The sequence below is a fragment of the Cebus imitator genome, unplaced genomic scaffold (genome assembly GCF_001604975.1).
Source record: "Cebus imitator isolate Cc_AM_T3 unplaced genomic scaffold, Cebus_imitator-1.0 Scaffold5, whole genome shotgun sequence".
In the NCBI taxonomy this organism is placed as follows: domain Eukaryota; kingdom Metazoa; phylum Chordata; class Mammalia; order Primates; family Cebidae; genus Cebus; species Cebus imitator.
This window is the reverse complement of record NW_016107320.1, coordinates 15,127,043-15,142,148: the sequence shown is the minus strand read 5'-3', so window position 1 is coordinate 15,142,148 and position 15,106 is coordinate 15,127,043. Positions and strand designations below refer to the sequence as shown.

General features: G+C 41.0%; 1 protein-coding gene across 2 annotated transcripts in view; it reads left to right on the top strand.

The window, feature by feature from the left end:
• Positions 1–13,163, top strand: part of ZMAT4 (zinc finger matrin-type 4) — a 367,372-nt gene extending 354,209 nt beyond the window's left edge. The window contains exon 7 of one of the 2 annotated variants that reach the window (XM_017537215.2): positions 11,527–13,163. In XM_017537215.2, coding sequence (XP_017392704.1) covers positions 11,527–11,542 — 16 coding nt within the window. In that variant the 3' untranslated portion in view covers positions 11,543–13,163. The remainder of the gene's footprint in view (positions 1–11,526) is intronic. The other variant, XM_017537226.2, reaches the window with a different exon arrangement.
• Positions 13,164–15,106: the final 1,943 nt, after the last annotated feature.

The window sequence follows — 15,106 nt, the reverse complement described above, 5'->3', positions numbered from 1 at the left end:
CCTTACCCCTCCACCACTGGCTTCATCATTTTTTGCAGTTTTTGACTACACAGGCAAACCTCCAACACCCAGCCTGACACGTCTTGTTTCCAATAGCGCCAATATATGAAATTCAGTTTCTTGGACACTTGGAAGCCCATGATGATAGAGATTCATCATATAAGCAAATCATTGATAATGCTTTGGTTGGCTAATGTTGTTCCCTCCACTTTATCTTGGTTAAAATGTGTAAAATAGTCTTTAAGGGGTGGTAAAGTCATATGATGATATAAAATAATAATTCTAAAAATTTATATCTGAATAATTTTACAACTACCTTACCATTTATAAAGGGCTTTCTTTCACTCATTTATTCCTCACCGAAGGCCTATACAGCCAGTGTCTTCTTAATTTAGAGACTAGGGAACTGAGGCTCATAGAGGTCAAGTCATCTGCTGTAGGTCACATGATTTAGATGGTACTGAGGGCACCAGCAGGACCATACTCCACAGCGGTGTGCCCCATTCCATATCCTCCATGTCCTGCTGGGAAATATTGGAGGATATAGTTATCTGGGGATGGGGGATAGGGGTGGATTTTGACTAAGATAATTCTCAGATGTGGCTGAACTGTTTCTACAACATTGAGTTGCCTACAGCAGACACTACAGCCATCGCTGCCTTTGCATTATGGGTTTTGCTTTGTATTGGTCCAGATCTGAATGCCCTGGGGGTTGCCACACCAGACCACAGCCTCCCAGAGCCTCCGTGAGAGTGTGCTGGCTTCCTCTGTCCTCCTCCATGGCCTATCAGCACGTTTATAAGATAGAGTTTGGCCCTGTCTGCAAAATGTGCTGACAGCTTTCAGTAATGGATACGGACATCTGCTGAAAGGTTTGGCTGTGTTTGTAGCCGAGTGCTGGTTAGCACATAAACTCTGGGCCTGAAGGCGAACAAAACAAAGAAAAGGAAAGAAAATTAGCATGAAATTCACTCTATCTGTGGATTTGTCATTTTGGAGTTTGTGATCAGTTTAGACAGGACTGACAGAAACTGCTGAACTTGGAGCTGAGCCTCGTAGAGGTTTGAGCCCGTCTCTGCTGCAGTGACCTTGGCCAGGCCACAGGCATTCAGCCTCATGGAGGTGAAGGGAACTTAGGAAATGGCCTGGTCCAATTCTTCATTGAATAGATGAAGAAATTGAGGCTTGGGGAGATGAAGTGACGTTTCCAACACAGCCATTCAGTGGTAAATCCAGGCGCTGATCTTCATTTAATGCTTTTCCACAGTTCACTTGTTCTGTTACATAATGCCGTTTCAGAGTTGTCCCAATAGTATGATTACTGTCAAATAATTTCTTATAAAAATTGTATGAGGTCAGGCACAGTGGTTCATGCCTCAGCACTTTGAGAGGCAGAGGCAGGAGGACCACTTGAGCCCAGGAGTTGGAGACCAGCCTGGGCAACATAGTGCCACACTATCTCTACAAAAAAATAAAACAATTAGCCGGGAATGGTGGCATGTACCTGTAGTTCCAGCTACTCCAGAGCCTGAGGTGGGAGGATCACCTGAGCCCAAGAGTTTGAGACTGCAGTAAGGTACGATCGCACCACTGCACTCCAGCCTGAGTGACACAGTGAGACCTTGTCTCTAAAAATAAATAAACAAATAAAACAAAATTAAATTAAAAATGGGATGATCATATGACTGCTCTTTCTACCGCTCATAGGCCAGCCCTTGTACCAGGGTCCTCCGTGACCCCTCAGTGGCCCACATGTGAGTGCAGACTCCCTGGTCTTCTCTGTCAGCTTCCCGACTCCTTTTTCTCCACCCCAGCCTGGGATGTTCCCTCTGCAAGCAAGGCTACATCCCACCCACACCACTTTCCCATTCCCCTTTACCGGAGCCTCCTCTTCAAACTTCCATTCCCAGTCCTGCCCTCCCCTCTGGCCTCTCCACACATTCCTGCCCCCAACAAAACATAATTTGGCCAACTCATTGGTGGCTCCTGCTGCTCTGCCCCTCCATCCTTCAACCCCACTATGCCCGAGGGCCAGCGTTGGAGAGGAACTTTCTACTCCTGCCAGTGGCTGACCTGAGCGTAGTAGGAGTCAGCTGGCACTGTGGGCCTCTAGATTCTCATAGAACGTGCACTCCAGGAGACGTGCTCATGAGCTAAAGGAGAGGGAAAGAGTACATTGAGAGTCCGATATTTTCCCTTCATCTGCTCCCTGCGCTTCGAGGCACTGCAGTGCTCGGGAAAGACACAAATTATTACTAGTTAGCAGTGGTTCATTTCTCTATCAAATTCACCCATTGTTTTTTTCATTTTATTTTCTATTCGGGAAAAGTTAGTGGATTGATTTGCATTTCAAAACATATCTGATTGCAGACACTTTCAGTGACTAGCCCAGAACTGCCCAGTAGAATATCCCGTGGCAAGTGACATGTTTTGTATCTGCTCTATAACACAGTACCCACTGGCCAGACTCTACTACTAATACTAGAAAATGACTAGTTTGACTTAGGAACTGAATTTTAGATTTTATTTAATCTTAATTATTTTATATTTAAATAGCCACACATGGCTACTGGATACCTAAGTGGACAATGTGGACTAGACCATGGTAGCCTTTATTGAGGGGGGAATTTTGAGCTCATCAAATATTAACATTTCCCCCACTCCCACCATCCTTTTGCCACATCCCACCATTTCCCATGGTCCTTTGCTTGCCCTTGAACAGGTAAAAGCAGGGCTGCTCCTGGCTTCTAGAAGGCATATCTGACTTCAGTCTCCTGTCTCTGTTTCTGCCAATTATATGACTTAGTCATTGACTTAGCCTAAAACCAAGGCCCATGTAGCAAGTAAATAATAATAATAGATCACATTTATTTGTTGCTTCATATGTACCAGGTATGTAATACTTCCATATATTAATTTCTTTAATCTTCACAGCAGACCTGTGAGGTCTGTGTGTTATTATGTTATACCCATTTTAAAGTCCAGGAAACTGAGGCAAAAGCAATAGAACTACTACATGCCAGAACCGGGATTTGAAGTTGGGCATTTGATGATAAGCCTCACTCTTGGGTACCTATTGCTCTGCATCTCCCATATATGCTCCTCTGCAGAGAAATTCCTGGCCTGGCATCTTGAACGCTCTCAATGTCTGCCAGCATAGAGTGGGATTGGGCTCTGTATACTAAAAAACAGAAACAGAATCAGGGGGGGCTTGCTACTGCAATATTGCAATGCAATTCTGACGCCAACTCCCTAGAGTTAGTGCAGACTTCACAAGTTAAGGGCACAGTCTTCAGCAAGACCCCCTCACTTTAGATGTCAGCTACAAGCTCTGAGGGTCCCAGGACACCTGCACTTCTGACCAATTGGCTACAGACTTGTGGTTTCCACTACTCCCTCAGGTGTGATAACCTAGAAGCAATGTCAGAACTCAGGAGAGAGCTAGACTTGCCATTCCAGTTGTATTGTGAAGGCTACAAATCAGGACCAGCCAGGGTCCCAGATGTGGAGCTTGTATGTCTTCTTTTTGTGAAATCAGTGTTTTGGGACTTTTCCTTAGTTCAGCTAAAGATGAACACATGACCACAAAAATTTAGGCTTGTAGACAATTCGAAGGGTGAGTAAGACAGTTTTTATTGAGTGAAAAGGGGAAAAAAGGGAAAGAGGGACCCTCCACAAGCCAGAGTCCCGGCTGGTGCACTTCCCTCCTGCAGCTTGAATCCCAGGTTCCACACAGGAAGAGGAGGAGCCAGGCTCCTTCCCACTGCAAAGGTCACAAACTTCCTGAGGCTCCATCCCAGTCCGCAGGCTGGTTGGAGTTTTTCTGGGAACCCCTTTGCACTCAGCTCATCAAGACACAATACTCCCTCATCGCACTGATGTGTTTACTCAACTGAGCTTTGGTGTCCAGAGCTTTATTGTGCTTTCATTACTTAAATATGACTGAATCATTGGTCATGTGACTGAATTCAATCCCCAGCCTCCCTCTTCTCCCTAAAGGTTGGGCTACTATTATTTGGCCTCAACCCAACCTCTAATCACACAGTTTATCTTTCCAGCTTGGCCAGCCTTCTTGAAACTGTCTAGGGGACTCACTATGAGTTACCTCATTAGCGTAAGCTGTCAAGTTCCTCCATGAGTTATAAAGATACTGAGATCATTTGAGAAATCCCAAGGGCTTAGACCTCCACCTCAAGAACTTGGAGGAAAGACCCAACAATCTCTTTGTTGTGCAACAGCTACATCAGAAATTTTTCTTTCAAGTAGCTAAAAGTAAGGAAACAAGCATTTCTAAATGTTTAGTGGTTATTGGTCATATTTGTCTACATTATATCATTTCATCTTCATAACATTCCTAGGAGGAAGATATTATCAATGTCTTTGCTTTTTAGATGGATAAACTGAGGCTAAATGAAATTATCAACATTGTATATGAATATCCAATTAGTAACAATTGGTATGGAAGTTTAAAATCAAGTTTAAAATCTAACTTTCAATCACAAGCCATTTGAATATGTTAGAAGAATAGTAGAAGGAGATAAGAATAGAGATATAGATGCTTTCAACACTTAATTGTTTTTCTTATCTGAAAATGCAGGGTGGGAATGGACTGGCCTGGGTTAGAACAGTCAATGAGAAATGTGAGAATCTGCGAGTGAGGCTTCCTCCCAATGTGCCAAGTGATCCCGTTTCTGATTTTCCTCATGTGTCTATTTAGGAAAGATTATGTCCTAATGTGTATCAGACCTTGTAGCAAGCATTGAATATACACAAATAGAGAGACGCAGTCCTCAGGCTTCCTTGAAGAGGACACAGACAGTACACAAAATATTGCAATGTGGCATGGCGACTGAAACACTAAAAGCACTTGGAAAAATGCAATAAAGAGCTGGGTGTGGTGGCTCACTCCTGTAATCCCAGCACTTTGGGAGACTGAGGCAGGTGGATCATGAGGTCAGAAGATCAAGACCAGCCTGGACAACACGATGAAACCCCGTCTCTACTAAAACTACAAAAATTAACTAGGCATGGTGGCAGGCACCTGTAATCCTAGCTACTCAGGAGGCTGAGGAAAGAGAATTGCTTGAACCCAGGGGGTGAAAGTTGCAGTGAACTGAGATGGTGCCACTGCACTCCAGCCTGGGTGACAAAGCAAGACTCTGTCTCAAAGAAAAAAAGAAAGGAAGGAAGGAGGGAGAGAAGGGAGGGAGGGAGGGAGGGAAGGAAGGAAGGAAGAAAGGAAGAAAAGAAAGAAGGAAAGAAAGAAAGAAAGAAAGAAAGAAAGAAAGAAAGAAAGAAAGAAAGAGAAAGAAAGAAAGAAGAAAGAAAGAAAGAGAGAGAAAGAAAAATGCAATAAAGGAAACAAAAGAAAGCTTTAACTAGAAAGAGGTGGGGGGAAGAGGGGAGTCAGGGAAGGTTAGGGGAGAGAATGCGGGAGCTGGGGCTTGGAAACAAACGAGGATTCACCAGATTTTCAGTTCGGCAAGTGACTAGAACAGGGGCACTGAACTGTCTCTCACTTCAGACAAAGAGGCTAACAGGTTGTCTATGAAGAGTTAAACTCTGTAAAATATTTAAAGAGATGTATTCAGAGCCAAATATGAGTTTCCGTGGCTCGTGACACAGCCCTTAGGAGGTCCAGAGAGCATGTGCCCAAGGTGATCGCGATGTAGCTTGGTTTTATACATTTTAGGGAGGCATCAGGCAGCAGTCAAATACATTTAAGAAATACATTGGTTTGATCCCGAAAGGGGTGGTAACTGGAGGTGGGGTTCGAGGGTTTCCAGGCTATAGGTAAATTTAAACATTTTTTTGGTTGACAATTGGTTGAGTTTGTCCAAAAACCTGGGATTAACAGAAAGGACTGTCTGGGTTAAGATAAAGGGTTGTGGAGACCCAAGTTTTTATATGCAGAGGAAGCCTTCAGGTAGCGGACTCCAGAGAGAATAGGTTGTAAAGTGTTTCTATCAGACTAAGCGTCAGTGTTGAGGTTCATGCTGGAGAGGTATCATGAGGCCTGTCCAGCCCCACTTCCCTTCATGGCCTAAAACCGTTTCTTAGGTTAAATTTTAAAAGAGTCTGGCTGAGCAGGAAGTCCATTCTAATGGTTATGGGGTACGGTTGCTTAGAATTTTATTTTTGGTTTACAGGGTCATGATGATCCTCAAAGCTTAGCACGTTGCAGACCCCTTGCTCTGCCTCAGCTGTAGCTAGAACCCCCAAAGTAGGAGGGAATGGAGTCACCCAAAATAAGGGAGCTCAGGGTGTGACCCAGTGGATCTCCGAAATGATGAGGACGTGTGTTCGACTTTCCTAGATCACCTCTGGGATCCCTTCTCGCTCTGACAGTTCATTATTTTGTGATTTTATGAAAAATGTTTTTCAAAGCAAATGAACAGTGTAAACAAGATTATAAAGAGAGTATTTGCCTTCTTAAGGGAATAAACTGTTCTGAAGCACATCAGGAGTGTTTATTTGCATATAAACAATGCAAATTCTGTATAAGTAGAGGAGGCTTGTTTTCTTAGGTGTTTCGGGAAGTTAATTACGAATCGGTCTTGTCAATTTCGCTAGTGAATAAGTATTTTAAAAGTGCTATATTTTTAAATGTTCACAATTTATTGAATGTTCCTCATACCTGACTTTTCTCTGAATTAGCCCAAATTTTCTTAAATTGTTTCTTTATTCCACGGGTTAAAACATTTGGGACTTGCCTTTTTCAAGAAGGTTTGGATAAAGTCTGTGTTCATCAGATCTCAGAGGTGTCAGCTGAACCCTATCTCACTTTCAGTCGTCCTGAATTGGCTTAGGACTACCCAACAAATCTATAACCTGTTAGTGTCCAAAGTCCTGCCTCCACTTTGATTCCCAACACCTTGTGATCTCTCTGCATCTTTCTCCCCCTGTACACTTGAGTGCTTCTTTTCCCACACCGAGTATCAATCAGACTACATAGGCTTCCAATAAAAATCATCATTTGGGAAGTATTTTATTTGTCTAGACAACTGTATTGAAGATTTGGTTTTCATACAGAGCTAGCACCTTGTAGAGCACAAAGCCATCTTCCTGATTCCATTTTCCCCAGACCTCTTCCCCTTCTCTCACATTCTCATTCTCTTCTCTCTTTTTCTCCAAACTCCCTCATCCCCCTGACATTTACCCTTATCAGAAGCAGAACATCTTGTGCCTTTTGTCTTAAGCACAGCAGTTTTCTGCTGTAGCTTGGGCGTTTTCCGAAACTTTGGTTCTCCACTACCTGGTGGTTGCTCGAAATATTCCCAATACATTTTGTTATGTCAGGGTACATTCAGGAAAGACGATCTGGAAGAAGCAGGTTTCCATCAAGGGGGATAGGAAAGGCTGGGCAAGCAGAGAGGTAGGGGATGAGTTTCCAAGCAGAAGGAGCAGCCTGCACCAACGATGGTAACATGTGAGAGGCAGCACGCAGAGGAACTTCATTTACTTCCTGTGATCTGGAGACTTGAAGTAATCACAAGGGGTAATGAGTAAAAGACGGGACTGGAGAAGAAGATGCCAGTGGCATTACAGTGACCTTTATGTGTCATATTAAGACATTTTTATTTTCTCCAGAAGGTGCTGGGAGCCCAGTGAGGCATTGCAGCACCAGTGTGATGAGGCCACCGAGCTGACTGCAAACATCCCAGATGGAAAGCCTGGAGTAGGACGTGGGGCAGGGGATGCAGAGGAAATCCCACATTTCAGAGTGAAATAAGAGGCCAATAAGATTTGGGATTGATTGTGTCCTGAGGGATAAAAATGAACCGGCCAGGGAAAACACTGCACTTTTGTCTCGAATACTTATTTGCCAAGTTAGGGGATACAAGAATAGAAATTGGGAGATGTTCAATTTTGGAAACATAACTTAATTTGGTTTATCACTGCACTGTTTTAATTAATGCGGCTGAAGCGTTACGTCCTTGGATGTCATTCAGTTCTCAGACAATAGGCTGAACAAATTCCAAGTCATGACTGTTCAGCAACATTTTTGTGAAAAAAATGCCTTAGACATGACTCTTCATCTAACAAATTCTGGCCAGATCATTTCACCTAAACCCAATTGGCCCATGCTTGCCTTTTCCCTGTCACTGTCAGCTTGCTACCTGGCTCTCAGAAACGAGGCTTTATCATGGCTAAGGATGTTCTGCTTTGTTTTTTCACTGGCTTATTAACAGTCCCACATTCAGTGTGGGACCAATTAATCATTATACATTTCTCTAGCTGCCACCTTGAAACATGTGGTCAACATGCTTTCTTCATTCTTCCCCCACATTGTTAATATCTCAGGAAGACTGTGTACATTGCTGGCCATTTTAAATGGTGAGACCATTTTCATTGGTCCTTACTAGTCTGTCTTAAGACTTCTCTGTTTCAAAACTAGGTCAGAGAATCTCCCTATCCTGGACCTTCAGGATGAGAATAAGGGGAAAGACTAGTGGTGGAAAAAGCTGGAGTTTTTGGATGTTCCTCTTCCTGCAGATGTGATTCTCATCTGGCTTGTTCTAGAAGGCCGTCACATGCCCTGTGTGGCCAAGATTTTAATAGGGGCTGGAGGTCACAGAAGTTCTATGTATCGCTGCATTCCCTGACATGGACACTTGTGTTTTGAGAAGGCGAAGGTACCCATTCCAAATTGTCGAACATTTTTCTAACTGCTTCTCGAGATCCCATGAAAAGTCCCTATTAATACCGAGTTACATTAATTTTAGAAAGGTAGCAAATGTGGGCCAGGTGTGGAGGCTCATACCTGTAATCCCAGCACTTTGGGAGCCCGAGGCAGGTGGATCATCTGAGGTCAGGAGTTTGAGACCATCCTGACCAATATGGTGAAACCCTGTCTCTACTAAAAATACAAAAATTAGCTGGGCATGGTGGTGTGCACCGGTGGTCCCAGCTACTTGGGAGGCTGAGGCAGGAGAATCGCCTGAACCCGGGAGGTGAGGGTTGCAATGAGGTGAGATTGCAACACTGCACTCCAGCCTGGGCGACAGAGCAGGACTCCATCTCAAAAAAAAAAAAAAAGGTAGAAAACGTGAAACTGGGGCCATGTTATCATGATGTTTGTGGTTTCATATATGTCAAAAAGAAGGTGAGCTACCTGAGTATGATTGGTATGTATATGGTCCAGCTGAAAATCTCTCTTCAGATGTAATCATTTTTAAGGCTGTCCAAGAACAAAGACTGCCCCTCGCCACAAACGGAAGCTATGTGATGAATTCTTTTCCCTATGCCTTTCTTCAATTTGCTATTTAAAGAAATTTCTGAAAATACATGAATTATGCAGCTTATCTCTCAGATGAAAAAGAATTTTCTTCTTGGATTGGTTGGCTGCGTGTTTATTAATAGCAGTAAAATTTTCCGTGTTCTTTTGTATCAGATGGGGTGCTTACTAAAATGTGAAGACTTTCTAGCAATAATAACAGCAATGGATGAATAATTACAAAAGCTATATGGAATTGAAAGACATTTTAATTTGTCATTATTTCTATGTATTCAGAAAAGATCTAAATAATTCTGACGACTATAAAAAAGAAGAGTATGCTATTTCTCCTCTTTAAGAGATTAAGTTCTTAATATACTACTTTTACTATATGTTAAAAAAAAAAAAGCCTTTCATCTGGTTTTCTCCAATAATGTAATCATGAATAAAGACTGTTTAGCTGTGAATATTTGGTCTTTTTACCATTACGTGAAGATGCTGTGCTTCAAACTCATTTTAACCTAAAAAGTGCTCCTCTCTGCGGTTTATAAAAATGAAATTACAGTTGTTTGCTTAGTGAGAACTTTCAACCTTTATGTCACGTTAATTTGTGAAGATGACAAGGACTGTAGAATTTCCTCAGGTCGTGACCAGATGGTGGCAGAATATGAGATCCTAAAACAGCATTTTAATTTTTATAACAAGTACTAAAAAGTGGCTGTAGCTACCAGGGTCATGCTAAGGCAAAATTTCAAAAATTTCAAAGCTATTTTTAAAAATATGCACGTAGTCACCTTCTTTTTTGTCTACATTATACCAATGTTCAAATTCTTATTCAGATCCTAAAAATATTCTATGACAGCACTTTTTTTTTTGGAAAATGAAATTTCAACATATGCTCTGTGTTTCTAGGTGAGTGATTGAATATTTCTTTGTAGCTTTTGAATTTTCCTTTACCAGATTGCCAGTGAGACATTTGGATCTCAGCGATGGAAGATGGGAGATTCTAACCTGCTTTAACAGTTTGCCATCCTCCCCTCTAAAATATACTTTAGGGGAAACGGCCACCACGAGAAGATGCTTTTCCAGCAGCCTCCTTTCAGCTGGAGTACATCTTCAGCAGCATACAAGAAATCCCCTGCATATGATGTCAACAAGCTCTTTCACTTCCTGCTTTTGATATTTTCTAGGGTTCACGTTCCACCCCTTAACTGCTGTTTGATCTTGTGCCATTAATTTAGCCAAGTGAAACCTCAGTGTTCTCACCTTTAAAGGGGGTGGAAATGGTACACATATTAAAGGTGGTCTAGGGATTAAATTAAAATGTAAAGTAAATGTAAAATTCATGACACGTAGTAGGCAGGTGGTAAGCGGTAATATCTTCTTGTCATACAGGCAAAAAAAAAAACAAAACTAAAACTCCTTCAAAAAATAGCTCTCAGTTTGATTAAATTAATACTTTTTGCAAATAAAGCTAGAAACAATTTTTTTTTTTCTATTCATCTAACAAAGAAAGTTCTGAATGAGCGGAGAATGAGGCCTACATTAATTTGAAATCTAGCTGCTGTAATGTTGCCTGCTCTCCACTTTCTTTCTCTTTTCTTTTCTCTTTTCTTTTCTTTTCTTTTTTTTTTTTTTTTTTTTTTTTTTTTTTTTTTTTGTTTTTTTTTTTTTTTTTTTGAGACGGAGTCCTGTTCTGTTGCCCAGTGAATCTTGGCTCACTGCAACCTCCGTCTCCCAGGTTAAAGCGATTCTCCTGCCTCAGCCTCCCGAGTAGCTGGGACTACAGGCGCATGCCACCACACTTGGGTAATTTTTTGTAATTTTTTTTTTTTTTTTAGTAGAGACAAGCTTTCACCATGTTAACCAGGATGGTCTCAGTCTCCTGACCTCATGATCCACCCACCTTGGCTTCCCAAAGTGCTGGGATTACAGGCATGAGTCACTGTGCCGGGCCACTCTCCACTTTCCACAAGAGGTTTCTGCATGTAGTTACACCTGAAACTTAGAGATGGGTGTATGCAGCATGCCATAAATAAAAATCAATGCATTATTTTTCTTTTAAGAACATTTGGAATGAATTGGGCTTCTGGATTGACAATGTAGAGGTACACATTTCCTTGTACATATGTGGAGATGGTAGATATTATATATACAGGTTATTTAGAACCTGAATGAGTAACTTTATTTGAATTTGATGGTTAAGATAACATGAGAAGTACATTGGAGACAGGGGGTGGGGAGAGAAAAAGGTGTTGGAATTTGTAATTATGAAAGAAGGTAAGACTGTGTTTCCTTCTGTCTTATAGCCTGAAGAATAAGTAGTGACAGCATCAATCAAGAGATAAGAACAAAATATCGGCATTTCTCTGCTGTGGAGAATTGCTTATCAACCACCAGAGGAGGCTTCTTTCTTGAACAATGAACATTTCTTACAAGGATTCACAGATTAACATACGACTGGTCTTGATTTTTGGAAATGAATGAGGTTTCTTTTTTTCTTTTTCCGTTTTTTAAATTTTGGGGTAAGTTATGATATTTGGATGGATTTTTAAATTCTTTCCTGATAACATATTTAGCACATGTTCTAAATGATAATCCTATAGCAAACAGTTGGAGCATTATTCAAACTGAAAGACAGTGAAAAAATTTAAATTTTCAATTTATTCTAGATTTCCTCAGAGCATAATTACTCTGTTACATCCTCAATGTTTGTGATGTCAACCACCTCTATCCGGAAATACACATTCTTTTTTCATCATGTTGGACACAGTTAAGGGTAACATGCACAGAATCGGAACAGATCACTATTAGTTGAAAGTATGAAATGGACAAATATCAGTCCTCTTTCTGCAGCACAGGAGCCAGGTTTGCCATCTGAACAATGAAGATGAAGACAGTAAATAAAGGAAGAAGTCTCATCCTATTTTTCTGATCATTCAAAGAACAGTTTCTCAAGGTTAAGCCAAGTCCTCTTTGCAAGCTGCCAAATAATAGCTTAGGGAAAGAAATAGTCCACCTGCATGATGATCCTCTTAGGCAAAAATGTCTTCACAGCCCTTGACCTTGGTGAATTTTATTCCCCAAAAGCATCCAAAAGAAGAATTATAAACCCCAGAATGAGGCGGAAATAAACGACTATTTTTTTTTATGATGTTTGGCCTGAACTGTGGGCTTTAATTGGGGATACTGGTGATTTGAAAAGAAGTGAGAAAATTCTGAAGAAGTGGCAGCCTTGGACTAGGTGGGGTCCCCTATTTCTTCTATTTCTCACTGAAGTCCTATTGCTGAGCCAAGACTCATTCACTTTGGAAATAGCACGACAAATAAGGAAAACTGTTGCTTTCTGATGGGGAGTGCAGATCATGAGGCTCTTTCTCCAGGTTTAGTTCTTTTCCATGGTGACTGGACTTGGTGTCCTGCAGCCTGGTTACAAAGTGGGACATTGAGCTTCTACGGACAATACCCTGCACACACCAGCTGGGATCTGGCTGGGGCTGCCCTGTGTACCTAGTGACCTTAGGCAACCCATCTCCCCGTGTCAGGAATTTCTGGACACCCACTGTTTTCCACCAAGCGCTGAGGTGGCAACAACTCAGTGAGCAATAAACAAAATGACACAGAAATGCACAGCGTTGTTATGAAGGAGACTGTTGCCCTGTGTTCGAAATCTGGCACCATTCCCTTGAGCAGGGTCCGCTCAGGAGGGACCAGATCTGCCAGTTTCTTGTGCCTGCAGAGAGAGGCAGCCCCACCAGCCACATCGTGCTCTATGAGAAGAAAGGGGGTTGGATGGGAAGAAATCTATTTTGCTGTTTTGGAAAGCACACAGTGACCTACAAACCTCCCGTGATGGCGTTTCTTCGGATGTGTAAAATAAGGCTTTACTTGTCAATTCTGCTGTAAAATAAGCATTGTCCAAGTAAAAACAGCAACAACAACAAAACACTTTGTTTCTATTTGGGTTTAGTGAGTGAGCTTATACCCTAAATTGTTGTATGTGTGTGTGTGTCTGTGTGTGTGTTTTTTTTAATAACTTAATATAGAAAAGCCTATGAACATAGATTTCTTTTGCTTTACAGAGAGGCTATGCCAAACCCTTTATAGATAAGCTTGTGGCTATACTAATTAGATTCTTTTAGAATTCCCCATCTAAATACCATTGCTCCTTGCCAACCTGTCAAATGCAAGTGAATAACCTGCCAGAAGTTTTGTGTGTTTGCCTGTTTTCAAATTTCTTTATTATTCCCCATGCAGATAATGGAAATTTTCATTCTGGAGATGACATATTCCGTTTTAGGCAGGAAGGGGCCACTAATGCAGTTTCTATTTTGGGAATTCTGGAATGGAAACATTCCTACTTGGGAAGCTAGCTGTTTGTGGTTGTCTTTTTTGTTTGGTTTTGGTTATGTTTGTTTAGCTAAGTCATATCTTACCTTCCCATTTTATTATGAGTGGATGGGAATGGGATGGAAGGTAAATGTTTTCAAATAACCACATCAATTCTGAAGGAGAAGAAAGAGACCCACACAGACCCGTGGGCATCCCTGTCTTATGGTCCAGTCTGCCCTGGAGGTGCTGACATGTCAGAGACTCCTGGCAAGCTGAGAACATGAGTCATGTGATTTTCTGTAAAATGCTAATTCAAAGGAACTAGGAGATAACCCTGTATATTTGAAAGAGTGAATTTATTCAAATTCTCAATGTTTAAAGTATTTTTACTATTCTAGAGTATTTATAATTATGTTAACTAAACTAACCAAAGACTGCCCATTTCAAGTTTTGCTGCAATGGGGGAAAATGATTCAAAATTAACGTAACACACAAACCTAATGGACTCCTTATACTATATCAGAGTAAAATTATTTGTATTTAAAAGGTGAGTGGTTAAGTGATTGAAATTGTCTTCTTAAAAAGATAAAACACTCCTACAGCCTTGTTCATGCAGTTAATTTACTTTGCAAAAAGTTTTTCTTCTTCAGTACCGAGGTTAGCTTCAGGGTGGCACTTGTGCTGGAGTCCACAAATACCATGGTAGTGAAACTCAAATTAATGAGGCTTCGTTAAATAGAGTCTTTGAAGCCCAGTGAACTAATATATACAGTCATAAAGTAATCTGCTAAGTAGAGAGGACTGCAGTGATTCCTTTGGCTGATAAAGGTAGTAATAAAACTCTCATCTGCAATTGCTTGACTACAAAGACAAATAGGATTTGTGTCTCCCTTGCCTGTTAGGTGACACATAAGCATAAATTGGAACTGAAAGAGTCTTTACAGTTTTCTATTGACATGAGTTTATTAGGTCAACTAGACCAAAGGATGAAAAATTTAATATACATGAAAAGTACTAAAGCTCCCATAGGAAAATTTGAACCTTCCAGGTGGGGCTCGGGGGTGGAGTGTCAGGGCATCCTAACTCTTCCAAAGCTCATCTTTTGAGTCAGAAATTTCTGAAAGGTCAGTGCAAACACAGAATATTAAAGCCCCATTAAGAAAATTATCTTTTTAAACTGCCAGGTAATAAAATAACTATACTCTGTTTATAGTCCATCCAAACAAAATATCGTTATTCGTTTGACCCACTTATATGAGGAATTGTTTTTCTTTTGTGACCAGACAAGGAGAGTCCAATCAACATATAATTGTGGAGACAGTTTTTTTTTTTTTTTTTCCTGGCTCTCACCTAATTTATTCATAATAAAGACATGCTATGCTACCTTGTAGGATTCTGGTGTGCATTAGCTAATTAATAAATATCAAGTGCTTAAAAATATGGATCTCTGTATAAATCCTGCCTTAATTTGTTTTCGAGTTTAAGATGTGCATGTCAAATCAACTGTCTGAATACTTGATTGTAATATTCATGTTTGTAAATTTGGCTGTAAATTTA